General features: G+C 43.7%; 1 protein-coding gene across 2 annotated transcripts in view; it reads right to left on the bottom strand.

Annotated features, from left to right (window-relative positions):
* FAM120B (family with sequence similarity 120 member B) overlaps window positions 1-15,358 on the bottom strand; it is a 48,757-nt gene extending 33,399 nt beyond the window's left edge. The window contains exons 1-4 of one of the 2 annotated variants that reach the window (XM_005491121.4): window positions 15,291-15,358; window positions 13,399-14,444; window positions 8,886-9,066; window positions 2,819-2,914 (exon numbers count right to left, since the gene is read on the bottom strand). In XM_005491121.4, the coding sequence (XP_005491178.1) occupies window positions 2,819-2,914; window positions 8,886-9,066; window positions 13,399-14,418 (1,297 nt within the window). In that variant the 5' untranslated portion in view covers window positions 14,419-14,444; window positions 15,291-15,358. The remainder of the gene's footprint in view (window positions 1-2,818; window positions 2,915-8,885; window positions 9,067-13,398; window positions 14,445-15,290) is intronic. The other variant, XM_074537448.1, reaches the window with a different exon arrangement.
* Between the last annotated feature and the right edge of the window lie 5,395 nt (window positions 15,359-20,753).

The raw sequence follows: 20,753 nt of genomic DNA, 5'->3' as shown, positions 1-20,753 counted from the left end.
CAATATCCTATGCATGTCAGAAATAAAATGAACAGCAGAATAAATACATTTCCAACAAAGACTTTAGAACTTTTTCTGTTCCACATAAACTGCAGACATATCAAATATAGCTGCTATGTTCACAAGATATGGATGTGAAACAGTATTTTCCTAGATCATGGATCTTATAACAAAATTGATTTGCCAGTGACACTTTCTATCAATGTAAGTGCTGCTCTGTCAATGAGTGTAAATCATGATCATATTCATTCAAATGAAAAGAAACATTCTAGAAGGAAGAAAAGACACAGACTATGCAAGAAAGCACAGATGCTAATTCAGAAGACCGTTTCTCAAAAATAAAAAATCTAGTTAATACATACTATATTTTAAATATATTTTAAGTTATCATCTTACTTACCATCCTGCCTTTAGGATTTGATATTTCATTTTTTAAAAAAGCTAATATTCAGTCTATCACCTGCAACCTTTCCAGATGCAAGGCACTTCTGCTGTTTTATACACACACAACGTTAGTAGGAATTCTACTTTTTTCTAAGATTGATGCAAAATTTAAAGTATTAATCATTGTGTACACTACAGTTTAAAGTTCACAGTTTCTTTAGACTTTTTAATCTAAATTAAACTGGAAGAGAGTCAGGATTTTCCATATATTCTCAGTACAGCTCTAAGGTAGTTTTGATGATCAGGTTATCAGCTCTTAAAAAAATATAGAGCCTTCCTAAATTAATTGCACACTTGATGATTCAAATAGGTTTTTGCTAAAATTATTTTTTATCTTTTTGAGTAACCTGATCTTGATTGACAGCCTTGAACTCTAACTTCCTAAAACAACTTTAAATTTAGCTCTAAATATGATCCCTGTCTGAAAAATGTGATGTGCTGTTGAGAACCTTATTTGGTGAATTAGAGAATCATGCTGTGGAAAATCAAAGACGCATGAGCGAATGTAAGGCATACAAATATGGACTGCAAAAATTTTAGAAAAATATTTGTCTGCTGAAGGAATGACAACAGAGCACTAAAAATAAACACTAAAAATCCTCCTCCCATTTTTTAATAGTCTGCTTGAACAGCCTTTCATTACTGAGTTAGTAAAGATTGTATCTGAGAAGATTCTGGTTTTATAAACTCCACTTATGTGGTTGCTATAAACAAACACACTTAAAATCCTGTTTATTGTCAACACGAAGGTGGGTTCTATGTGTTGTATGTTTGCAGAGCTATAGAACCAGAGTACATGAGATTAAGTGCATTCTCCAGAAAGGGAGGAAGGAAGTATACTATCTGGGATGGAAAATTCCACAACAATAAATATAGTATATTTGCTAGACAATTTGAAATGTAACTACAGGTATGGTTTATACTTTTAGTTTTGTTTCCTTGTTTAGCAGCATGTTCCCAGTCCACTGTATGCTGAAATAAAACATTTGCACAGCACCAACTGATGAATTTTCAATCTGCATATTCATATTCCATTTGAAAAATTTCACAGCAATTTCTCGCTATCACAAAGCCAATTAGATAATCACTCTCCTAATATTGTGTCAGGGATACTGGACAGTGAAAGCACTGTATATCAAACAAAAACTCTTTTGTACTTTGTCTATATAACCAATTTCTTTCTGAACAGTCCTTTAAAAAGGATTTTGAAAAGGTTGATATCTAAAAAGCGACTGATTTTCCTTCATCTTTGATTTCAAAGACTCTCATTAAATATATGAGTTTCAAATATGAAGATAAATATTCAATCTTTGGATACTGAAAAATAATATTTACTATAAATTTACAAAGATGTGCCTGCATTTCAGCTTCTGAATTTGGATTTGGACCAGATCATTACAAAGACTGCTACAGAAGGATGTAGGATGCCCAAGGAAGATGCACTGGTAATTACTCTCCAAAAGCTGAGTAACTTTTGGATAGTAACTAGATAATAACTTTTCTTAACAAAATATCAATGCTATTGTATATCACTGGGAGAAATACATTTCATGTGAAAGAATAGAAAAATCCCTGAGCTGCTGATCCATTTGCCAACAGATGACAGAGAGAGAGAGAGCTGAGAGATCAAGGATGACTACAACTGCCTGAACAAATGAAAATTTAAAACAATTTTCCCTTTGAGATAGTAAAATTGTTTACTTCCCATCCTAAACTTGTATTGAATGATACAATTGTGTATATATATATATGTATATATACAATTATATATATACAGTGCTCAATCTTTTCACTAAAATGTATGATACTTCCTCATAAATTTAACACATTTCTCATAACTCCAATTTCACTAAGAGTGTTCATTAATGTGTTTTTTTACCAAAGGGAAGAAGATAAAACCACACAATATACTTAAGAGAGCAGAAACACCTTCACAGAAACAGCCCAATTTTTTTTAATTAAAAGCTGGACTCTCTCTCTGGGTTGTCAGAGATGATATGACTCCTTTTTACATTCTCCACTGTTCTCATTAACACAGTCTGTCAAACAGCTTAATGGACGAGTTTTAACATGGCCCCACACACCACTTATCCTCAGAGCAGTCTTTAGAACTTCTAAGAAATTGTCCGCATTTTAGAACTGATGTTTGAATTAGCACTGGGTTTAACAAGACAAAACATCAGCAAAAACATCTCAAAGCTGAATCCTATTATAATTACAAAGGGTAATTAAAAGCAACTACAAGAGTGGAGCTCTTTAGCTCCTTGTTCTCCACATTCATCCTGGATTCTGTATCAAACATATGATGGATTGTCCAACCTCACTTTAGTGAAGTGGTTCTTTCAGTTTAGATTAATACACATTTTTATTCTACCTGTAACAGAAGGTTGTACAGGTTGGATCAGGTCTGGCTGCTTGAGAGGATTTCCAGAACAGACAAACCACTCTTTAACCAAAGGACAGGTTCCACCTAAAAAAGACAGAATTGGATCAGTAAGGCAAATGCAAGTATTGACACTACTGTAACAGCTGGGTTAAGCTGTGATCAGGATTCCAAATAGAAGGCACTTCTTGATGACTTGTTTGCTCAGCTTCAGAAACAAACCAAGAAAAAATTGTTTCAGTATCTTTATGACAAATCATCAGAACAAACAGAGTTTCAATTATGTACTATAAACATGAGTTTGGACTGGGGAACTGCAATCAAAACTGTAAATACAAGAGTCTGTGGAAAACATTCTGAAACAGGCCTAGGCTTTCCCAGCCCAAGGCAGCTCAGGAAGCTCTGGAGGCATGTGGCATAGCTCAGGGACCTGCAGGAGCAACCTCAGTCTCTCAGCACTGTTACACTGCCACATATCCAGGCAGAGCTTAATATGATTCACCTTCCAACTTGCCCTGACGTTTCTTGTGTCAGGGTTTGAGCCAAAATCTTAATAGGGAGGCCTTGATGGCTATTTGAAAGCAATGGAGTCATCCCACCATCAGATGCAGAGCTTTTACAGCCCATTGTTCTAGACCTTTTATCAAGCATAAAGGAATTGTTTATACATAATACTTCAAGTGGCTTTCCCAGTTCCTAACCTGAACCCTGCTCAGCCCCTCTAAAGATGGCTCTTAAATTACAAACTTGACTTCAGGAATTGTGCATCTAACTACGTGATGCTTAAAGAAACCCAAACAAACCAACCTACAGGAAAAAAAAAATCATGCATTTGAGAATTTTTGAAATGCATACTATCCAATTTACAAAAACCAGCTCAAAATCATTCAAGAGCAAGTCTTCATTAAAAAAAAAAAAGCAAAAAACAAACAAACATAGAATCAGTGCTACTATCAATGTATTCTGTCCAGATTTTGGTTATGGTACCCATGTCATAGTGCCCTAAATTTCCTGTCTGTAGTCTGGTAAACAGTATGAATTACAGAGATTTAGCTAGTCCTGGGCGCTTGGAGTAGAGTTTTCAAATATTTCCTTTTTTTCCCTACCTTGTCCCTTTCCAGATTCACAGGATTGCATCTCTAATTTCTTCCAGCTCTCAAGCAATACTGAAGCCATTACCCTTTAAAAATACTACCTTTTAGCACCAATTCCAAACTCCCTAAAATTTACTGCACAAGTATTTTTGATGCCATGTGAATCCTAACCAAAACTTCCTCTAGATTAAACCAAACCTTTAGATTAAAACAAACTTTTCCAACACTGTCCTTTCCTTGTCTACCCAAAAAGGTTTTCTCACACAATTTCTTGATCTCACTTATAGCTCAATGCTGGAGATAACTGTTGACATGAATGAAAAAGTAGTGTGCTAGGGTGCAAGGGCAGGAATTCCTCAGATTAATTTCTAATGTCAGGGGTGAGAGAAGGGGAAAAGAACACTACAAAATCTGTTTTACAACCCTGCTTCATCATTCCTTCCTTCCCTCCCCATGGACCTGCAGCACAAACTCCCAATAAAGGTGAGGGACTGAAGAACCAACACATGGAGTATGAGGGACTGTGTTACACATGACTTGTCATGCTTATCTATTCAAAAACCAATGACATTAAAAATAAAATTTAAAATGCCTACAGTACAGGGGGGAAAAGCCTTAAACTGTACATTCCAATAGCTGAATAATCTCACATCTTGATTATAAATCATGGTCTCTAATAACATTATTTCATGAACAAACCCCTTCCATCAAATAACCCAAAGTCACTTTCAGAAACATTCTGATGTTTTAACATTCAGTTTTAAGATTTAGTGTGTGGATTAGTCTGCTTTGTTCAATTTATTCAGTTCACTCAGATTCCTAAATTTTAGCCTGGTTTCTTAAGGAGGCAAACCTAATGCAATTAGGACATCTGTCTTATAATTAATTCATGGATGCACTGGTCTCCTTCAACTAAATCTGCCAAGGGAGACGTGATTTCAAATGGATTTCAAAAGTCCTAAACATTTTGTGAAACTGAAGACTCAGCTGACAGAGGGTTTCTATTAGGGCACCAATTGAAAGAAAGGCAGGAAAGCCAACTTACCTGTTGTATCCAAACAGACTGAATGGCAAATTAATACACAAATATCTGTAGAAGAGCTAGAGGTGAGAGAAAAGCTAGATGGGATTTAGGAAGAGCAGGAAACCATAGGGAACATGTTTAGGAATACCATATACTGCAGGAGGGCATTGTCAAGGACATGAGGAGAAGTTAAGATGGTATAAAGAAACATGGAAATAGAATAACTTCGCTGGTGAGGAGCATTGCTCTTTATGAGTTCCACAAGTCGCATAAATACATATCAAAATGTGTCTTGATCCTAAATACCAGTGAGAGATTATTTTTGACATCAACCATTGAACTCATGCCCAGTAAAAAGGGAAGCTGAAGGAAAGTCTACAGTTTCATTCTTTACATGTTTGTGAGTGTAGGTACAGGACATAGTCCCACATCAGCTGAGTGCTTTTCATTACTATAGCCCATTAGTAACAAACATATATCACTGTTCACATAAATAGCCAAATAAAATTAGCTGAAAGCAAGGTCCTGCAAACTGACAGCCTATGAACATACCAAGAACAAAGCGGAGATATGATTTCTAAATGTCAACCCTCTCTGCATGGAAATGTCTTGGGGAAAAGAAACCCCAACTTTTTCCCCATAATGCATATAAAGAATATCACCAATTAAATAATAAAAAAAAGCAGTTCCTTTGTTTAAATAGATTCTGAATGACCTGTGAAAACACAGCTTAGGCAGCCTAAGGAAGCTTCAACTATTTGCAAACCACGAGAGAGCTGGAAAATGCTGTTATGTGTGTTCCTCTACACCTGCAACAGCCCCAGCTCTCCTGAGCAGTCACTGGTGATAACTGGCAAAAATTCTGCTACGGGACTGGTTTTGACAGTGTCAAAGCAAGAATCAGTCTGGCCTGCTAATGTAAGAACTGGGAGTGATGCCAGGACTTCGAGGAGCTGGCCACGGGCTCAGGCTACATTACATAACCTCCTAATTGGCAATGGACATGCAGGTGCAGGTATTTTCATGGACTGTGTTAGTGCCAAAACCTGCTGGCTTTGTTCTGAACCTTTTGCACACATAAGCTTGGCTGGCCTATCAGGGTGTATTATTTACTGTTATTTCCCCCTCCTACTTGAATTTTTCCAAAAGTACTTTTTCTCAGAAAGATGCTAAAGTGTTGACAATTTCTATCACTGTATGCAATATTTCACATACTGATCAGAATGGCTCAGTTAATTATAAGCGCACTTTTGAAATACAGAGACAACAAATGCCATGTTGTCAGAATCAGCCCCCTAATTATTTCTGTAGGGTCAAAAATAAGGCTGTGATTCTCCAACATTTCCATGAGTAAAGGTACAGGCACCACACACCAAACTATACCAAAGGCAATGTTATATAAGCAATTGTTTCAGCAGCTCTGCTATCTTTTACAGGCAGGCACTGATTTGCTCATTCCCACTCCCTGCCATTCCCTCGGGGTGTTTCAGCACAGCTGCTTGTGGCTACTCAGAGCCAGATGGGGAAACAGACAGGTTAGTTACCTGACTACAAAAAAAGGCAGGGAAGAGAAAAAGAGGCTATTTTCAGTTTCTCAAACTAGGCTACTGTACAGCTGCACAAACAGCTGCAACAGGTACAACTGAGATGATGTGCAAGGATTGAAATGAGTGGCTGTGCAAGAAAATTTTTTAAAGTAGCACTGATAGGAAAAGCAATGCATCCCACTATGGCTTCAGGCAAAGTGGCATGGTAAGGGCCAATGGCTTCAAGGGATATGACATTCTGCTCCTATGGATTTGTGGGTCTCCTAAGCACCCTTAAAAATCACAATCTCGACATTCAGAACTAACAGTCTCTTGTTTCAGAGTAGGGCAAACAGTTTACATTAGCTTTAACCTGCTCTTACTAAGACTGTAACCACTGCTTTTACTAACTTTTGGCTGCTTTGCCAATTAACAGTAAGTAAGCAGATCTGCAAACTGCAAAGAGGTCAGTTTCCACCATATTTTAATTGATAATATTAAGGAGTAAGAAAGAGGATTAACTAACACATGACCACTGCAAACTGGAACAAACATTGTGTAGAGTAAGTCAAGTTAGCTTCAAATGTGCTACATCAGCAGCTGTATATGGTGGCAGACTCCACATGGACTAATTTAATTTGCTGTCTTATTCCAGCAAACTCTTTTACAATGCTAACCCAATGTCATTCTACATTATACTACAACCTACAGACAGTGTAGACTAGTTCTTCCCATCCTATCCCTTATCAAATTACAAAAACCAATCAACTTGATCTCATCTGAGGGAAACTGGCAAAGGATTCTACTTTCTTTGTAAAGAACAAAGTTTTGTAGGTCTAGCAGTGAATCCATAAAACCTAACACTTACACATACCCTTGACTTAGAAGCAACTATATACTGGAATAAAAAAACAACTCATGAACTACTAGGAAGTGACATGGTTAAAGCAGTTAGAGGTAGACACATGCATTGAAAATGCAGATTTAATAGAGGCACCCATGCAGACACAATCTACCTACCTTTCTGGAAGGGTTAAGGACTGACTTTCTAAATTATGACTTAGTTGAGAAAATTATCACTAGAATTGGAAGCCTGTAGTGAGTATAAACAACCCATGCTGTCATTTTATTCTAAAATCACTTCTTTAAAAGAAGACAACTCTCCCATTAAAATTTCATTTTCAATATGACTCTAAATAAACATTTCTGTATTTCAATTCTAATCTTCTCTAAGTACTAAACCCACTGTAACACAAATGCTAACCTGCCTACTACCCTGCCATCCTGCAGCAACAACTGTTAATTAGGAATTTTGGCCTGGGTGTTTCTGAAAACATCAATGAATATCCTGCTGTTTAGATGAATAAGTAAAACCCAACCAAGTTATAATTATATACAAAATTTGGAGGCAGTACACCAAAAAATGAAAAATGACAGATGTGCATGATTACTGCTGGGATTTTTGTTATTCTCTTTAAATTGCTATGTAAACTCTGATTCAGTTTTTCCTATTATGGCACAACTTCAACCTCTGGCTGCTGAGTGAAATCATGTACTTAATTACCTTTTTGTGCCTTTCTAAGCAAACAGTTTAATATTAGGTTTGATGGCGGTGTACTTTCATCAATAAAATGTAAAGCGATTACCACGGAGAAATCAACACATTCAAAAGAATAAAGCTCAGTACACTTTTAATTTTCAACTCACTGGCTGAAAGACACTGTAAAGATAACACTTAACTAATGGAAGTCTTAAGAACATGAAATTGGTGCAAGGATATGAATAAAGACCTCTCTGTCTTCAAGGAGAAGAATGCAAGGACAGATGTAAGTACCTGCTACCGAATCTGTTTATACCACTGGATAAGGAAATCATATTTTCTAGAACTTGGATGAAAGAACTAATAATAGCTGGCATGACTACTTGCATTTGTATTATTACAGTAACTGTATTTGACTGCTCTGAAAATTGCAGACTTAAAATCAACAGAAGGTAAAACTTTAACAGTGAATTATTCTGTAAAAGTGTATTGCAACTCACTAATTCATCCAGAGCCACACTTACCCAAGAACATTAGGTTTCATATACCTTCAAACTTTCAAAAATCTCATAAAGACCATTGCTTTGCTCAATTTTTTGATCATTAACAACTTTCACAACTTCCCATTTAGCAAGGAAAAAAGCTCCAATTTTTAAAAATCACTTTAAAAGCACTGAAATGGAACAGCATGTAGAAAAACCCTCACAATTTCACATTTTCTCTTACTTCCATAAGAATTACATTTCAGCTGTTCGGAGTTTTTATCCTAAATGCATTTTCTATCCTAAATGCTGATAAAGCCACTGAAGCAATGAATTCAAGATTTCATATTTCAAAATTGAAAGTACAGTGGTGTAAGTGGTTTAATCCTTACCTTTTCCAGACTCCAGCAAGATAGAATAAATATGCTGACGAGCAGGGCGGTAGATAAGTGCCTGTCCAGGAATCTCTCTATCAAAGTCATCTTCCAAGGAGTTGCTGCAGTCAATCTCTCCATGACTCAGGATATTGAAGATTGAATAATTTTCAGATTGGATATGCTGTTCTTTAGCCAACTGTTAGTTCAAAGAAGGAAGAAGGTATTATCTCCAAAGTTAAGAATAATCAAAAAGTAACAACATGTGTTCACTGTTTGAGGAAATAGGTATTTCTCTATCAGTAGAAATGGAGGGAATAGCCAGGGAGGGAACAAGTGCTTTTTCAAATAACACCAATATAATTTATTTTCATCTTTTTGTGGAGAGGAATCCCGAGGAAAACTGTCATTACCTTTCTAACCCCTCCTTTAATTCTAAAAATTTAAAAGCTTGAACAACAGTTTTCTAGAAAGTAATTATTCTTAAAATTAATTCTGAATTCTAGCATAGCTGCTCTCCTTTGGTCACCTGAAAATGTATCTTCCTTCTTAAAACAGTGAGTGAAGGCATAACAAAAAGCAAACTTTCCATTTTATCACAAGATTAACTATATAAGACAGCTGCATTTCTTTCTGACCTGACTTGGTGTAGTTTACATTCTGGTAAAATTAGAATACCTAATTTCACCATACTTTTACTTTGCAATAGCTCTCGACTGTGAAAAGAAATGCCATGTACTCTAGTGAGGAAAACCAGGTCTGCAGGCATGTTGCTGAAAAGCAGAATTAACAGCATCACCCAGGCTGCACATTAACCATGACTGGATGCAGACACATCTGGCTACAGCAGCTGGCTACAGGCAGCCTCAGTACCAGCAGGGTCTGCTGGTCTGGAACAGCCTAGGTGACAAAGAAACAAAGATGCTCTCAGCATCATTCTGTGCTCATCAGCACAGAATTCCAACCAGTAACACTGGCAATCTGGATTGGTCAAGTGCACAGACAGACAGACTTTCTACTGCACAACGCCAGACCAAAACTTGGGGTGTTTAAACAGCTGAGCAGAGTGAGTATTTCCATGGGGTGCCACTAACAAATTCTCCAGGACCTGTGCCATACACTGAGCAGGCATTGATGTTTCTCTGCTCTACATTCCCTGCATGTGTTGTGCCAGTTGTACTGTGTGGGTTGTGCCATCCAGCTGAAGCTACCACAGATTCTTTCACCAGGAGTTACTGGACCACTGGCCAGAAACAAATTCATTTCTGCAGAATTCCAGTATCTGCAAACCTGGGAACTCAGCAGGTCAAAGCTGAAGTCATTCACTGGGTAATTAGTGATCAAAAATAATTCTACTAAAATGTCATATTTTCTGTGTACAGTGCCAATCAAAAGAGCGCTAATACAATAAATTAAAGGTTTCCCTGCCAGAAATACTTCAATATTCCTAATATGTGTAAACAATGTAATCCTATCAAGTATACTTTTGTATAAAATAAAAAGAGAGCATCAGGTATTTCTAAGCATGATTTTAATGAAGCACTGAACTATTGCACAGAAACCAGATGAGACCATCAACAACACTAGCTTATTGCAATTTGCCAATAAGCTACATATCCTTATGTGCTGAAAAAACTGCAAGATGATTTCAAAAGTACTGCTGTATTCAATGTCTGTATCTTGAAAAATATTTCTGATTCATACCTACAATCAGCTAGAAAGTTATGCTTTTCTGAGAGAAACAGCAACATGAGGCTGTGCCCTCATGGTGGGAATGGAGCTTTGTGTGCCATTTACGTGAAGCTCAGACAATGTGCAAGGTAAGCAGAACTACATATGGGCTCCAAAATATGAAGCAAAGCACACACATTACATATACAAATATTTGAACACTTGTAACAAAAACAAAAGAGTTTTACAAAAAGTTAACATGTCTAACATTTTGACTGTAATTTCCTTGGCCCAGGGATTGGCTTCATGTAGGATTCATGCAGCAACAGGGAAGCATTCTTCAATGGAGTTTCTAAACATTATTATTTTATTAGAGCAGTAGCTCAGCATGATGCTTCAGAACTTCAACCCTTCAAATTAAAGACCAAGCCAAGAAATAATGACCATTTGTCATAAAGACCACATGGTACATTCTCTTAAGGAATAAGGATATTGCCACTATTGTCCTGGCCATAAGCCAGCCTAGATAATTGCATTCTGGCTGTTTATTCCTTGCACTTCAAGCAGAAAGAGATTTTTCAACACCTTATTATGATGTATGGCTGCCGATTTTTTAAAATATCTTCTATTTAACTACAACAGAAAAAAGCGATATGTACTGTAGCTATGTGTGGTGAATATAACAACCCAAATATATCTACAGTTTAGCTGAAATGAGCACTGCATTACAATGCAGTTATAAAATGTTTTATAGTCTTTTTAGAAAGCAAAATGTAAATTATATTGTTACTTTACAGTAACATGAGGAAACAAAAATAGTTTTAAAGAAAATGCTCAAGATAAGCAAGAGAAAGAAAAAAAACTTCTGTGTTTGAAGTCTACAAGGACCTAATAAAATAGGGAGTAACAGATGGCTAATATAGGGTCTAAAATACACTTCCTTGTATAGATTTTTTAAAAAATCTCAATATGTTATCTTAATTGCCACGAATTGACAGAATTGTACTCTAGACTTACTGTTGTACCATAAATTCTGATGCAAGGTAGCACATTTTCTATTAGCCAGGTACACCACCCTAAGCTAATATATCCAATTTCCCAGAGTGACTCAATCTGCCATACCGTATCTTACCCCCACATCAGTGCATCCCTGTCTATGTGGGATGCCATAACTAAAACTTGCTACTGCACCCCTGCCCTTTGGGAATTAATAAACACATTGAAGTGCTTTTGGGTCATTCAGGGACAAGGAAAACAAGGAGAATTTAACCTGAACCAAAAATACAGACTTATTGCATTTGACACTGTCCTGTACAACATCCTTGTCCCTGAACTGGAGAAGCATGGATTTCACAGATGGGCCTCTTGGTAGATGAGGAACTGGTTGGATGGTCGCACTGAAAGAGCTGTGGCCAATGGCTTGATGTGCAAGGGGAGGCCAGTGCCAAGCGGTGTCCTCAGGGGTCACACTGGGACCAGCACAGTTTAACATCTTTGCCAGGAACATGGACAGTGAGATCAAGTGCTCCCTTGGCAAGGTGACACCAGGCCGTGTGGTGCCATCCACATGCAGGAGCAAAAGGATCCACCCAGAGGAACCTGGACAGGTGGGCCTGTGCAAACCTCAGCAACTTCAACAGGGCTGAGTACAAGATCCTGCACTTGGGTCGGAGCATTCCTGACCACAAATACAGGCTGGATGGAGAATGGATTGAGAGCAGCTCTAAGAAGGGCTTTAGGGTGTTGCTGAGTAAGCAGCTTGACCTGTGAGCTTGATCAGCAATGTGTGCTCACAGCCCAGAGAGCCAGCTGAACCCTGGGCTGCATCCAAGGCAGCGTGACCAGCAGGGCAAGGAATGGGATTCTCCCTGTCTGCTCTGCTCTGGTGACACCCTACCTGGAGTGCTGTGCCCAGCTCTGACATCCCCAGCACAGGAAGGACTTTGACCTGTTGGAATGAGTCCAGAGGGCTGCAAACGTGATCAGAAGGCTGGAATATGTCTGCTATGAGGACAGGCTGAGAGAGCTGGAGTTGTGTAACTGGAGAAGACAAGGCTCTGGAGACACCTTAGAGCTGCCTTCAAATACCTAAAGGGGGCTACAAAAGAGCTGGAGAGGGACTTTTCACAAGGGTGTGAAGTGACAGGACGAGGGGCAATGGATTTAAACCAACAGAAAGTAGGTTTAGATTAGATATTAAGAAGAAGCCCTTTGCTGTGAAGGTGGTGAGGCACTAGACCAGGTTGGCAAGAGAAGTATTAAAGGCCAGGTTGGATGGGGCTCTGAGTAACCTGGTCTAATGGAAGTCTCTCTGCTCAGGGCAGGGGTTTGGAACTAGGTTATCTTTAGTCCCAACCCCAACCATTCTATAACTCTACGACATGATTCTGCAGGAGTTTCCACGTCTCCACCACAAGCAATTTCAACTTCTAGCATTCTTAGCACAGCTACCTTTGATACCTCCACTGCAAGGCACAACCAAGCCCATCACTGACCAGCTTATGGCTGACCTGTGGGCTCTCAAAGTAAAAACCAAGTCAATACACAAATTATATTAACATGGGAAATCATATAATACATGGGAAGTACGTTTCTGTGTCCAGGTGCTGGCCTAGACAGGAGCTGCTCCCCATTATGTGACCTAGCTGCCATTCCAAAATGAGAGAAACTACATTTTATTAAATGTGCTGCATCTGTGATCATATTAATGCATGCAATAATCATAACTGGAGCTCTACTTAACAGACAAAAGATTCCTGCACAAGCAAATTGAAATCTATAGGATTGATGTACCCATTACTAACTTCCATTAACTAGTCATGGCAATGAAGTGATCATTAAGGTTTAAAAAATAAGTTACCTGAAAGATTTCTTTATCTTGACAGAGGGGTGATTGTTGTTGAAGGGATAACATTTGACAAATTGTTTCATTGTAAGGAACCCATGGAGACTTCTGCCCAGGCAAAAGGTAGGAACTCACTCCTCTGCAGAGCAATGTCTTGTCTGATCCCAGAGGTAGAATCTCTTCCAACTTTTTCAGGCTGCTGTAAGAGCATGGAATTTTTGAGATGTAATCTGCTACAGACATCAGTATGTCTGCTCTTCTGCTGTAGCTGCAGCTCCTGTGGGAACTCTTGGTTAAACATTTGTTCCAAAATCCTTCCAACATGCTTTCTGGAACAATATCATTGCCAAGCAAGCACGCAAAGAGAGGAAGGTGCGCCAAACTAATACCCAGCACACGGCAAAGGACTTCTCGAGAGTACATAACAGTGACCAGTCTGTCCAAATGCAGGTTCTCAATGGAAAAGTAGGGACATGTGTCATAGATGAGGTAGTCACTATCTTGCCCCAGAATTCCTATACATTTGTGCTGCAAACCATATGCAGCCACCTCAAAGTCTGCCTCTTGCAACGTGCAGACTGTTTTTTGACCGAGTGATTTCAGGGCATAACGGGTAAAAGTAGGCAGAGCTGAAGGAAGAACAAACATTTCTCTCCCTGGCTGTATCCTGTTAGTCTTGATAAACTGAAATAATCTGGCTATTTCCTCAGTATTCTTCATCCTCCGTTTGATCCACTCATCTCTCTTTTTCTCTTCTACCACCCCGTCGAAGTAGAACACCAACTTGATACCAGCTGCCGTAAAAGCATTGATAAAATCCTCTAAAGCAGCAAGGTACTCTCGCCACTGGCCACCGCACACCCAGGATTCTGGAGTGTACCAGTGTCTAACACAGCTCATGGCATCTACCACGATAACAGGAGGGCAGTCAGGATGATCAATGCGATGCTTTTCTGCCATTTGTCTCAGATCTACCGTTTGGCACGCATGTGAGCATACTCTTGCCACAAATCCCTGCAAGCCTCTAACACCCATGGCTGATCTCCAAAACTCACAGCGGTCTGAAAGAAGAGAAATAAAAACAATGTTCTAAGATGCAATACTGGAAAACAATGAAATTCTACAATAATACTTTTAAAAGCTGCTTGGAAACAGAACTGTTATTTTTCTGCATTTGCTGATAGTTCATTGCTGTATGCCAGCTTTTAACAATTTGAAAGAGTTTACACCCCCTCTGCAAACCGAACATAGGTAGTCATTCATTTTCCCTTCCACTTCTGGCTTTTATATCAGTGAAAAATATAAGTATCAAAAAATTCTGGTAAGTATGACCAAACAAAATTCACTCATTCATTCACACTGAATGAGTAAGGCTGGAAGGAACCATGAGTCCAACCTGCCTACTCCAGCAGGGCCATCCTAGAGCACACAGCACAGGATTGCGTTTGGACGGTTCTTGAGTATCCCCAGTGAGGGAGATTTCAGGTTAATAGCGTATAGAGAAGAACACAATACAAGAAAAACGAGGACAGATTTTGGTTTTTTATTTAGAAATATACAAGCTTACAGTATTCAAAAGGTAAAGGAAAGTGAGTTTACAAACTACAGTGATTAGACAGCTTTTAAAAGCATTCCCGAAACCTATCAGTTAAAGACCGAATTCTGAATGCCACCCTCTTTAATCACAGTCTGGCTTGAAAAGGACCTCGCAGAGTGCGGGGGCCACCGCGTGCAGCCCCGGCAGGGCCGAGTCCCTCGCCCCGGAGTCCGTAAGGCTCCCGGACCGCGCTGCCCGCGCACCCCAGGACCGGGACCGGGACCCCGGGACCCGGCGCCCCGCCCCGCCCCGCTCCGCCCGGCCCAGTCCCGGGGAGTCCCGGGCCCCGGCCCCGCCGCCTGGCACTGACCCGAGCGCCGCTTCCGCTTCCCGCGGGGAGGGCGGGGCCGCGCCTGCGCAAGGCGGCAGGGCGGGGCGTGCCCGTGAGGGGCCGAGCCGGGCCTGTGGAGGGGCCGGGCGGTGCCCTTGAGGGGCCGGGCCGTGCCTGTGAGGGGTCGGGCCGTGCCACTGGACTGGCTGGCGCTGGCAACCGCGTCTGTCCCCGCCCGCAGGCTGCGGTCCCTGGGCTTTGTACGGCTACAATGGGGTCGGAGGGGCTATTGTGCCCCCGAACAAACCCGGCCGGCACGGGGGGACGGGGCGGGGGACATGAAAGCGTCGCGCACCGAAATCGCTTCAAACCCCCCCGAATCGCACTCGGGAGATTTATGTCCCCCCGGACAGCGCGACCTTTGGCGGGGGGCGGGTTCGTTTTTAATTGGGCCGATTGCCAGCAGAGGGGAACCCCCGTTGTCTCCCGGGCCGCACGTTATCCCGGGATAACGCCCTGGGTGCGGGCCGGCAGCGAGACCCGCTCGCAGCCCGCCGGCAACAGGTGGGGACCTGAATAACTTCACATCTTTCCGGGAGGGGCAAGAGGGACACGGGGGAGCCCATGGGAAGATTAGATCAGATGTTATTGCCGGTGAAAAATTAAAGAGAGCGGTGCACTGGGGAGTGCAGATTAATATATTTGGTGACTCCGAGTGCACAAAGCCTCACCATTGTGGCTGTGTCTGAATGCCTGTGAATAGGACGGAGCATATGTGGCCTGTCACCGCAGGTGCCCACATCTGTTCGTCTCCGGGCAGATGCTCTCAGAAAAGGGGAGAGCATTTCCAAAAGCTCAGGCCCGCCCCATCCATACCCATCCTCTTTCTCATAATCACCTTCTGCAGAGTAGTTTTTGCCCGCACCTTCTCCTACCCCCTGCCTACCCTGAACACGGAGAGATGAAGAAAGAAATAAAAACTGCACAAATTGGAAGTGGCTTGGAAAGCTCTGGAAGCACGTAATCAAACTGCTGCCCCCTCTCCTCCCCCAAAGTTTATTAGCAGCAAGTTTTGCACTGCAGCCAGCGTACAGTGCACAAGATGCACACACTGTGCAAAGGGGGGGAACATAAAAACCCTTCATGCATGAAATGCAACACAGTGCAGCAGCACTCTGTGCTGTCACAGGGCTCTAGAGAGTGACCTGTGCTGGAGTGGCGGTTTGCAGCTACTATTTATAGTTGTGGCTTAAGATGATGTTTAATAATGCTGAGCAAAAGTTTTCCTACAAGAACTGGCAGAGACAGTGAATATTGCTACTGAAGTTGGTAGCAGAACGGGATCTTTCCAGCCATCCAACAGAATCTCGTAGCTGCTATGCAGAGCATGTTTTTGAGGAGTGCCATCCCATTTTTTATCACCTGTACACGATCTAAGTCCTATGGTTCACCCTCCCTCTGTGACCCTGCTGCCAAGACAAGCCAGGCCTCAGTGCTGCATGGGGTTGCACTGGCCTCGCTTTGCAGGGCAAAAGGGGTGCTGGGGTGCAGGATAAATATCAGGATCAAGGGATATTTAATGTGGTAAGGCACTTCAGAAGGTTTTCTAGTTCAGACATGTTCGGTGGCTTCTGATGTGGTGAAGACCTTGAGTATCCTTGAATTTAAAGGCAGGCAAAGATGCCGGCACTCCAAATGCAAGGCCGAGGTGCTTCCCAAGAGGGGCACAGGCAGGAAGAGCCTTTGAAACTGCGTGTCCCAGAGCAGGGGCAGGGGAAGGAATGGCACCTGCCCAGCTCAGGGCACCCACAGGAGGTTTCGGGAAAAGTTATGTCCCAGGCCGGGGTGGGTGAGGGGGGGGAACCCGAGGGCTAAGGGAGGGCAAGGAGGGGGGAAGCCTTATTTCCCCGAACCCCTTTTGTCCTGTCGTTCCCTGGGGGGTCCCGTGGTTCTGGCCGCCCGGGCGGAGGTAAGCAGCCCTTCACCCTTCCGACTTTGGGAGCAATGACAGCTCACGCACACGAGTGATCAATTTTATCCCTCTTAGTTTCCCACAAGCTAAATCCCGTCGGAAGCGAGCCAGGGAGCAAACCCAAACAAACAAGTAGCGCAGAGAAACGGGGCCGGGGCGGGGGGGAGGGGGTATCTGGCTTTCTCCTCGTGTGCAATCAGTAAAACACATATAGGGGCCACTTCGGGATTTGCCCAGGGAAGGGTTGGAGAGCAGCTGGCTGCGGTAATCTCCTCGGGAGACAAAGGAATGCCCCGTCCCCGGATCACAGGTAAACACACAACCATTGTAATGAAAATGAGGGGCTAGGATAGGGCCAGAGCAGATGATTTGCGATTTCAAAAAGGGGGCTGGGGGGAAGGGAAGACCCTGAGCTGCTTATCTATCATCTGGCCTCGCTGTGTGCCAGCTGAGCCACGCGACTGCCCTTTCTTATTCTAATCAGCACATGCCTTTGCAACTTTGGGCTAACCTACACGCTAAACTTCTTAATCCTCCTCCCCGCACACGGCAAGGGCGGCGGAGCGCCCGTCCGGCACCGCGGCCCCTCCGCGCCCGTCACGCAGCCGCCTCGGGTCGGGCGCCCGGCGGCGGGGCCCGGGGCAGCGCCAGCACCCCCGGTCACGCCGCCGAGCCCGGGGGAGCCGGAGACCCGGCCCTTCGGCACCCTGCCTGCCCTCCCCTCGCTCCCCATCCCCTCCCGCCCGGCACGGCACGGCCCGGCCCGGCCCGGAGGAACAGGTGAAGGGGCGTGCGGCGGAGGGGCAGCCGCGCACACATACCTCCGTAGGGACTAAAGATCTAATTAAAATATTATGCACACTCGACTACACATAGCTCCACACGTTCACGTCCCTCCGCCGGGGCACCGTTCGCCATATGCCCGGAGCCCTCCGTCCCGGGAAAAATCAGTGTTGCACGCCAGCGATGGCAGCGCGTCGCCCTAATTAATATACGCACATATCCCACCCACCCCCCTTTTGAAGTGACTTTTCCCATAATCTGGCTCCCTTAGAAATAAAAGCTGCGGCTGATGGGGAGCTCTCGGCCGCGCTGGTCCGCGGCGCGACCGTAAATACTCGCCGGAGCAGGAGAGGGGGCCGGCGTTGCGGGAAGGGTCTCAGTTAGGGGCAGGGAGGGAGAGCACAATGCCCCACCAGCCCCAGCGAGCCGCTGGCAGGCGGGGCCGGGCCCGCCGCGTCCCGGCCGTGCGGGGTCACCGCGCCCTGGCGGGGCCCCGCTCCCCGCGCCCGCCCCCGGGGGTCCCGCCGCCCGCTCACCCGAGGGGCGGGGGCGGCCGCGCAGGGCGCCGGGCGGGACGGGACGGGACGGGACCGGACCGGGCGGCCGTGCCCGGCAGCGGGGGCCGGTGGCGGTGCGCGGGCACGGCGAACAGCGCGGGGGCGGCGGGGGGCGGCGGGCGAGCGCGGTGCGGAGACACGCGGTTGGGAGCGAAAAAGCGCCATTTGGTTGGGAGCAGATGGCTGGCTGGGGGGCTGATCGCGTCTAAAGGCGTGTCATCCCCCTTCAGCGAGAATCCCTAAGGGCTCCCCTTGTCTTCGAAATCAATGAAAATTAAAGTGCAGAGAATGGATGAATAGTTAGACCTCGAGTCCCTCCTTTGTTCGCCTCAGCTACTGGTGGGCAGGAGTTAAACTACAACAGCCTCCTATAGAAACACTTAAGTTAAACAGTCTCCCCGTTAGTCCAGCATCTGAAAGAGAGAGGGAGAGGGGGGAAAAAAGCAGAAAAAGGAGCTTTCTGCTTGATTTCCCCAATACAGAATCGCGTGGCATAAATTAAGCCAGAGAAGAATGAGCGCCGTGGGCAGGATCCTGCCGGCTCTCACGGCGCCTTTCAGTCACGCTCAGCAGCGGTAATCGAGAAATCTGTGCCACGTCAATTTAACAAATACCCGGTACCGAAGGGGGGTTGTTAAGGATTTGGGGGCAAGTTTTTTCGGTTTGGTTTTTTTTTTCCCCATCGCTAGGTTAAAGCCCTCGCGCGTGTAACTTTTTATTTCCAGTTTTTTAAGCAAGGAGATGCTAATGGACCAACTTTCTATCTCTCGTAGATTAAAAGATCCGCGTTGATATATCACTTCTCGCCTCCGCCGACGGGCCACCACCCAAATTTCAAGAAAGATATTGCCGCTGACCCCCGCCCTCCCCGCCCTACTCGCTTAGTAAACCTCATACGAAGTGATGTTTCCCCCCTCTCTCTTTTTCCCGGGGATAACGCCGCAGCAAAGTTTGCGAAGCAGCGACAAGCCACTTGAAAAGATGTTGACGCTAGGTGGCAAAAGCAATGTGCAGTGGAGACCGGCGCTGCGGCGGGATGCGCGCCCCCGCTCCCCGCTGCTGAGGGCGGGCACGGCGGGGGCGGGCGGCCGGGCCTCCGGGGACCCGCTCCGCTCCCTCCTGGGCCGCTTCCCTACGTCCTCTCACCATGCCTGCGGGATCGTGGTCACCCCTCTGCCCAGACACAACTCCGGGGTAAAAAAGAAAAAAAAAAATCAAACCCAAACATTCCTGTACATTTTAAACTTTTGCTTATGCGTCGAGGGGCGGGGAGAGGTGAGAGGAAAAGCACCTGGGTGTAGATGGCTCGTTTGACTACAATTTGTTGTAAAGGATGTATGCTGAGTAGCAAAATGTTGCCAAGATCTGGATGCTTGTACCAAGGGTTGGAGTAGGTGGCCTGGGTTTGGGGTAGGTGCCACAATCCTCCAGTAAATGAATGTGGGCAGCTACAGTCCTGGAACAGTCAAGAAGAGCTGGGCTGAATGAACTCATTAGTGATTTTCTTTTAATTGGTATTACTCAATGCTTTTACTTTAAGAAGTCTTTAAGATTTTTTTTTTCCTAGCGCATTGTAAGATAATTTGTGATCAAGACATCTGCTTCAATGGAAGCCACATTTTGCCATGCAAATGCACGTTTCAACCCAATAAAGTCGCCATAATAAGGCTTTTAGCACGGCATACCTACAGTGAGGTTATTGTAGCCAAATCCTCTCCTTTCGCACACAAGCTTAATCTGTGTTGAAATGATCTGTTACAATTAAAATGACATTTACAGAGACAGTTACACCTTGCATCCTAATGAATCCGCCTGCGCCTACCAAAGGTGTTTAAACAGAGGGCCTAAACAAAGTGGAAAACCCTGCTTCGAGTGACATGCCAGGGTTGCCCTCCAACTTTTATCCCCTGCTTCCATCCATCATTAAGAAGTAGCCCAAATGGTAACAGTCTCTATCCCTTTTTCACCGCACCAGTAAACTCTTTTCCATATTTTAAGGATCAAAACAAAAGTTGTACTGTCTAATGGGCACGTAAAAAAATTATAAAGGTGACGACTGGTGTAAATTCGGGCTAGTTTATTTTGTGCGCATATGTGAGTGTGTGTGTATGTGTGTTGCGGAGGGGGGAAGTGCTGGAAGGGATTTCTTTAAAAAATGTGCGGACATTGTTGTAGAGGCAGTAGCGTGCG

The sequence above is a fragment of the Zonotrichia albicollis genome, chromosome 3, assembly GCF_047830755.1.
Source record: "Zonotrichia albicollis isolate bZonAlb1 chromosome 3, bZonAlb1.hap1, whole genome shotgun sequence".
Lineage (NCBI taxonomy): Eukaryota > Metazoa > Chordata > Aves > Passeriformes > Passerellidae > Zonotrichia > Zonotrichia albicollis.
This window is presented reverse-complemented; position numbering and strand designations above follow the sequence as displayed.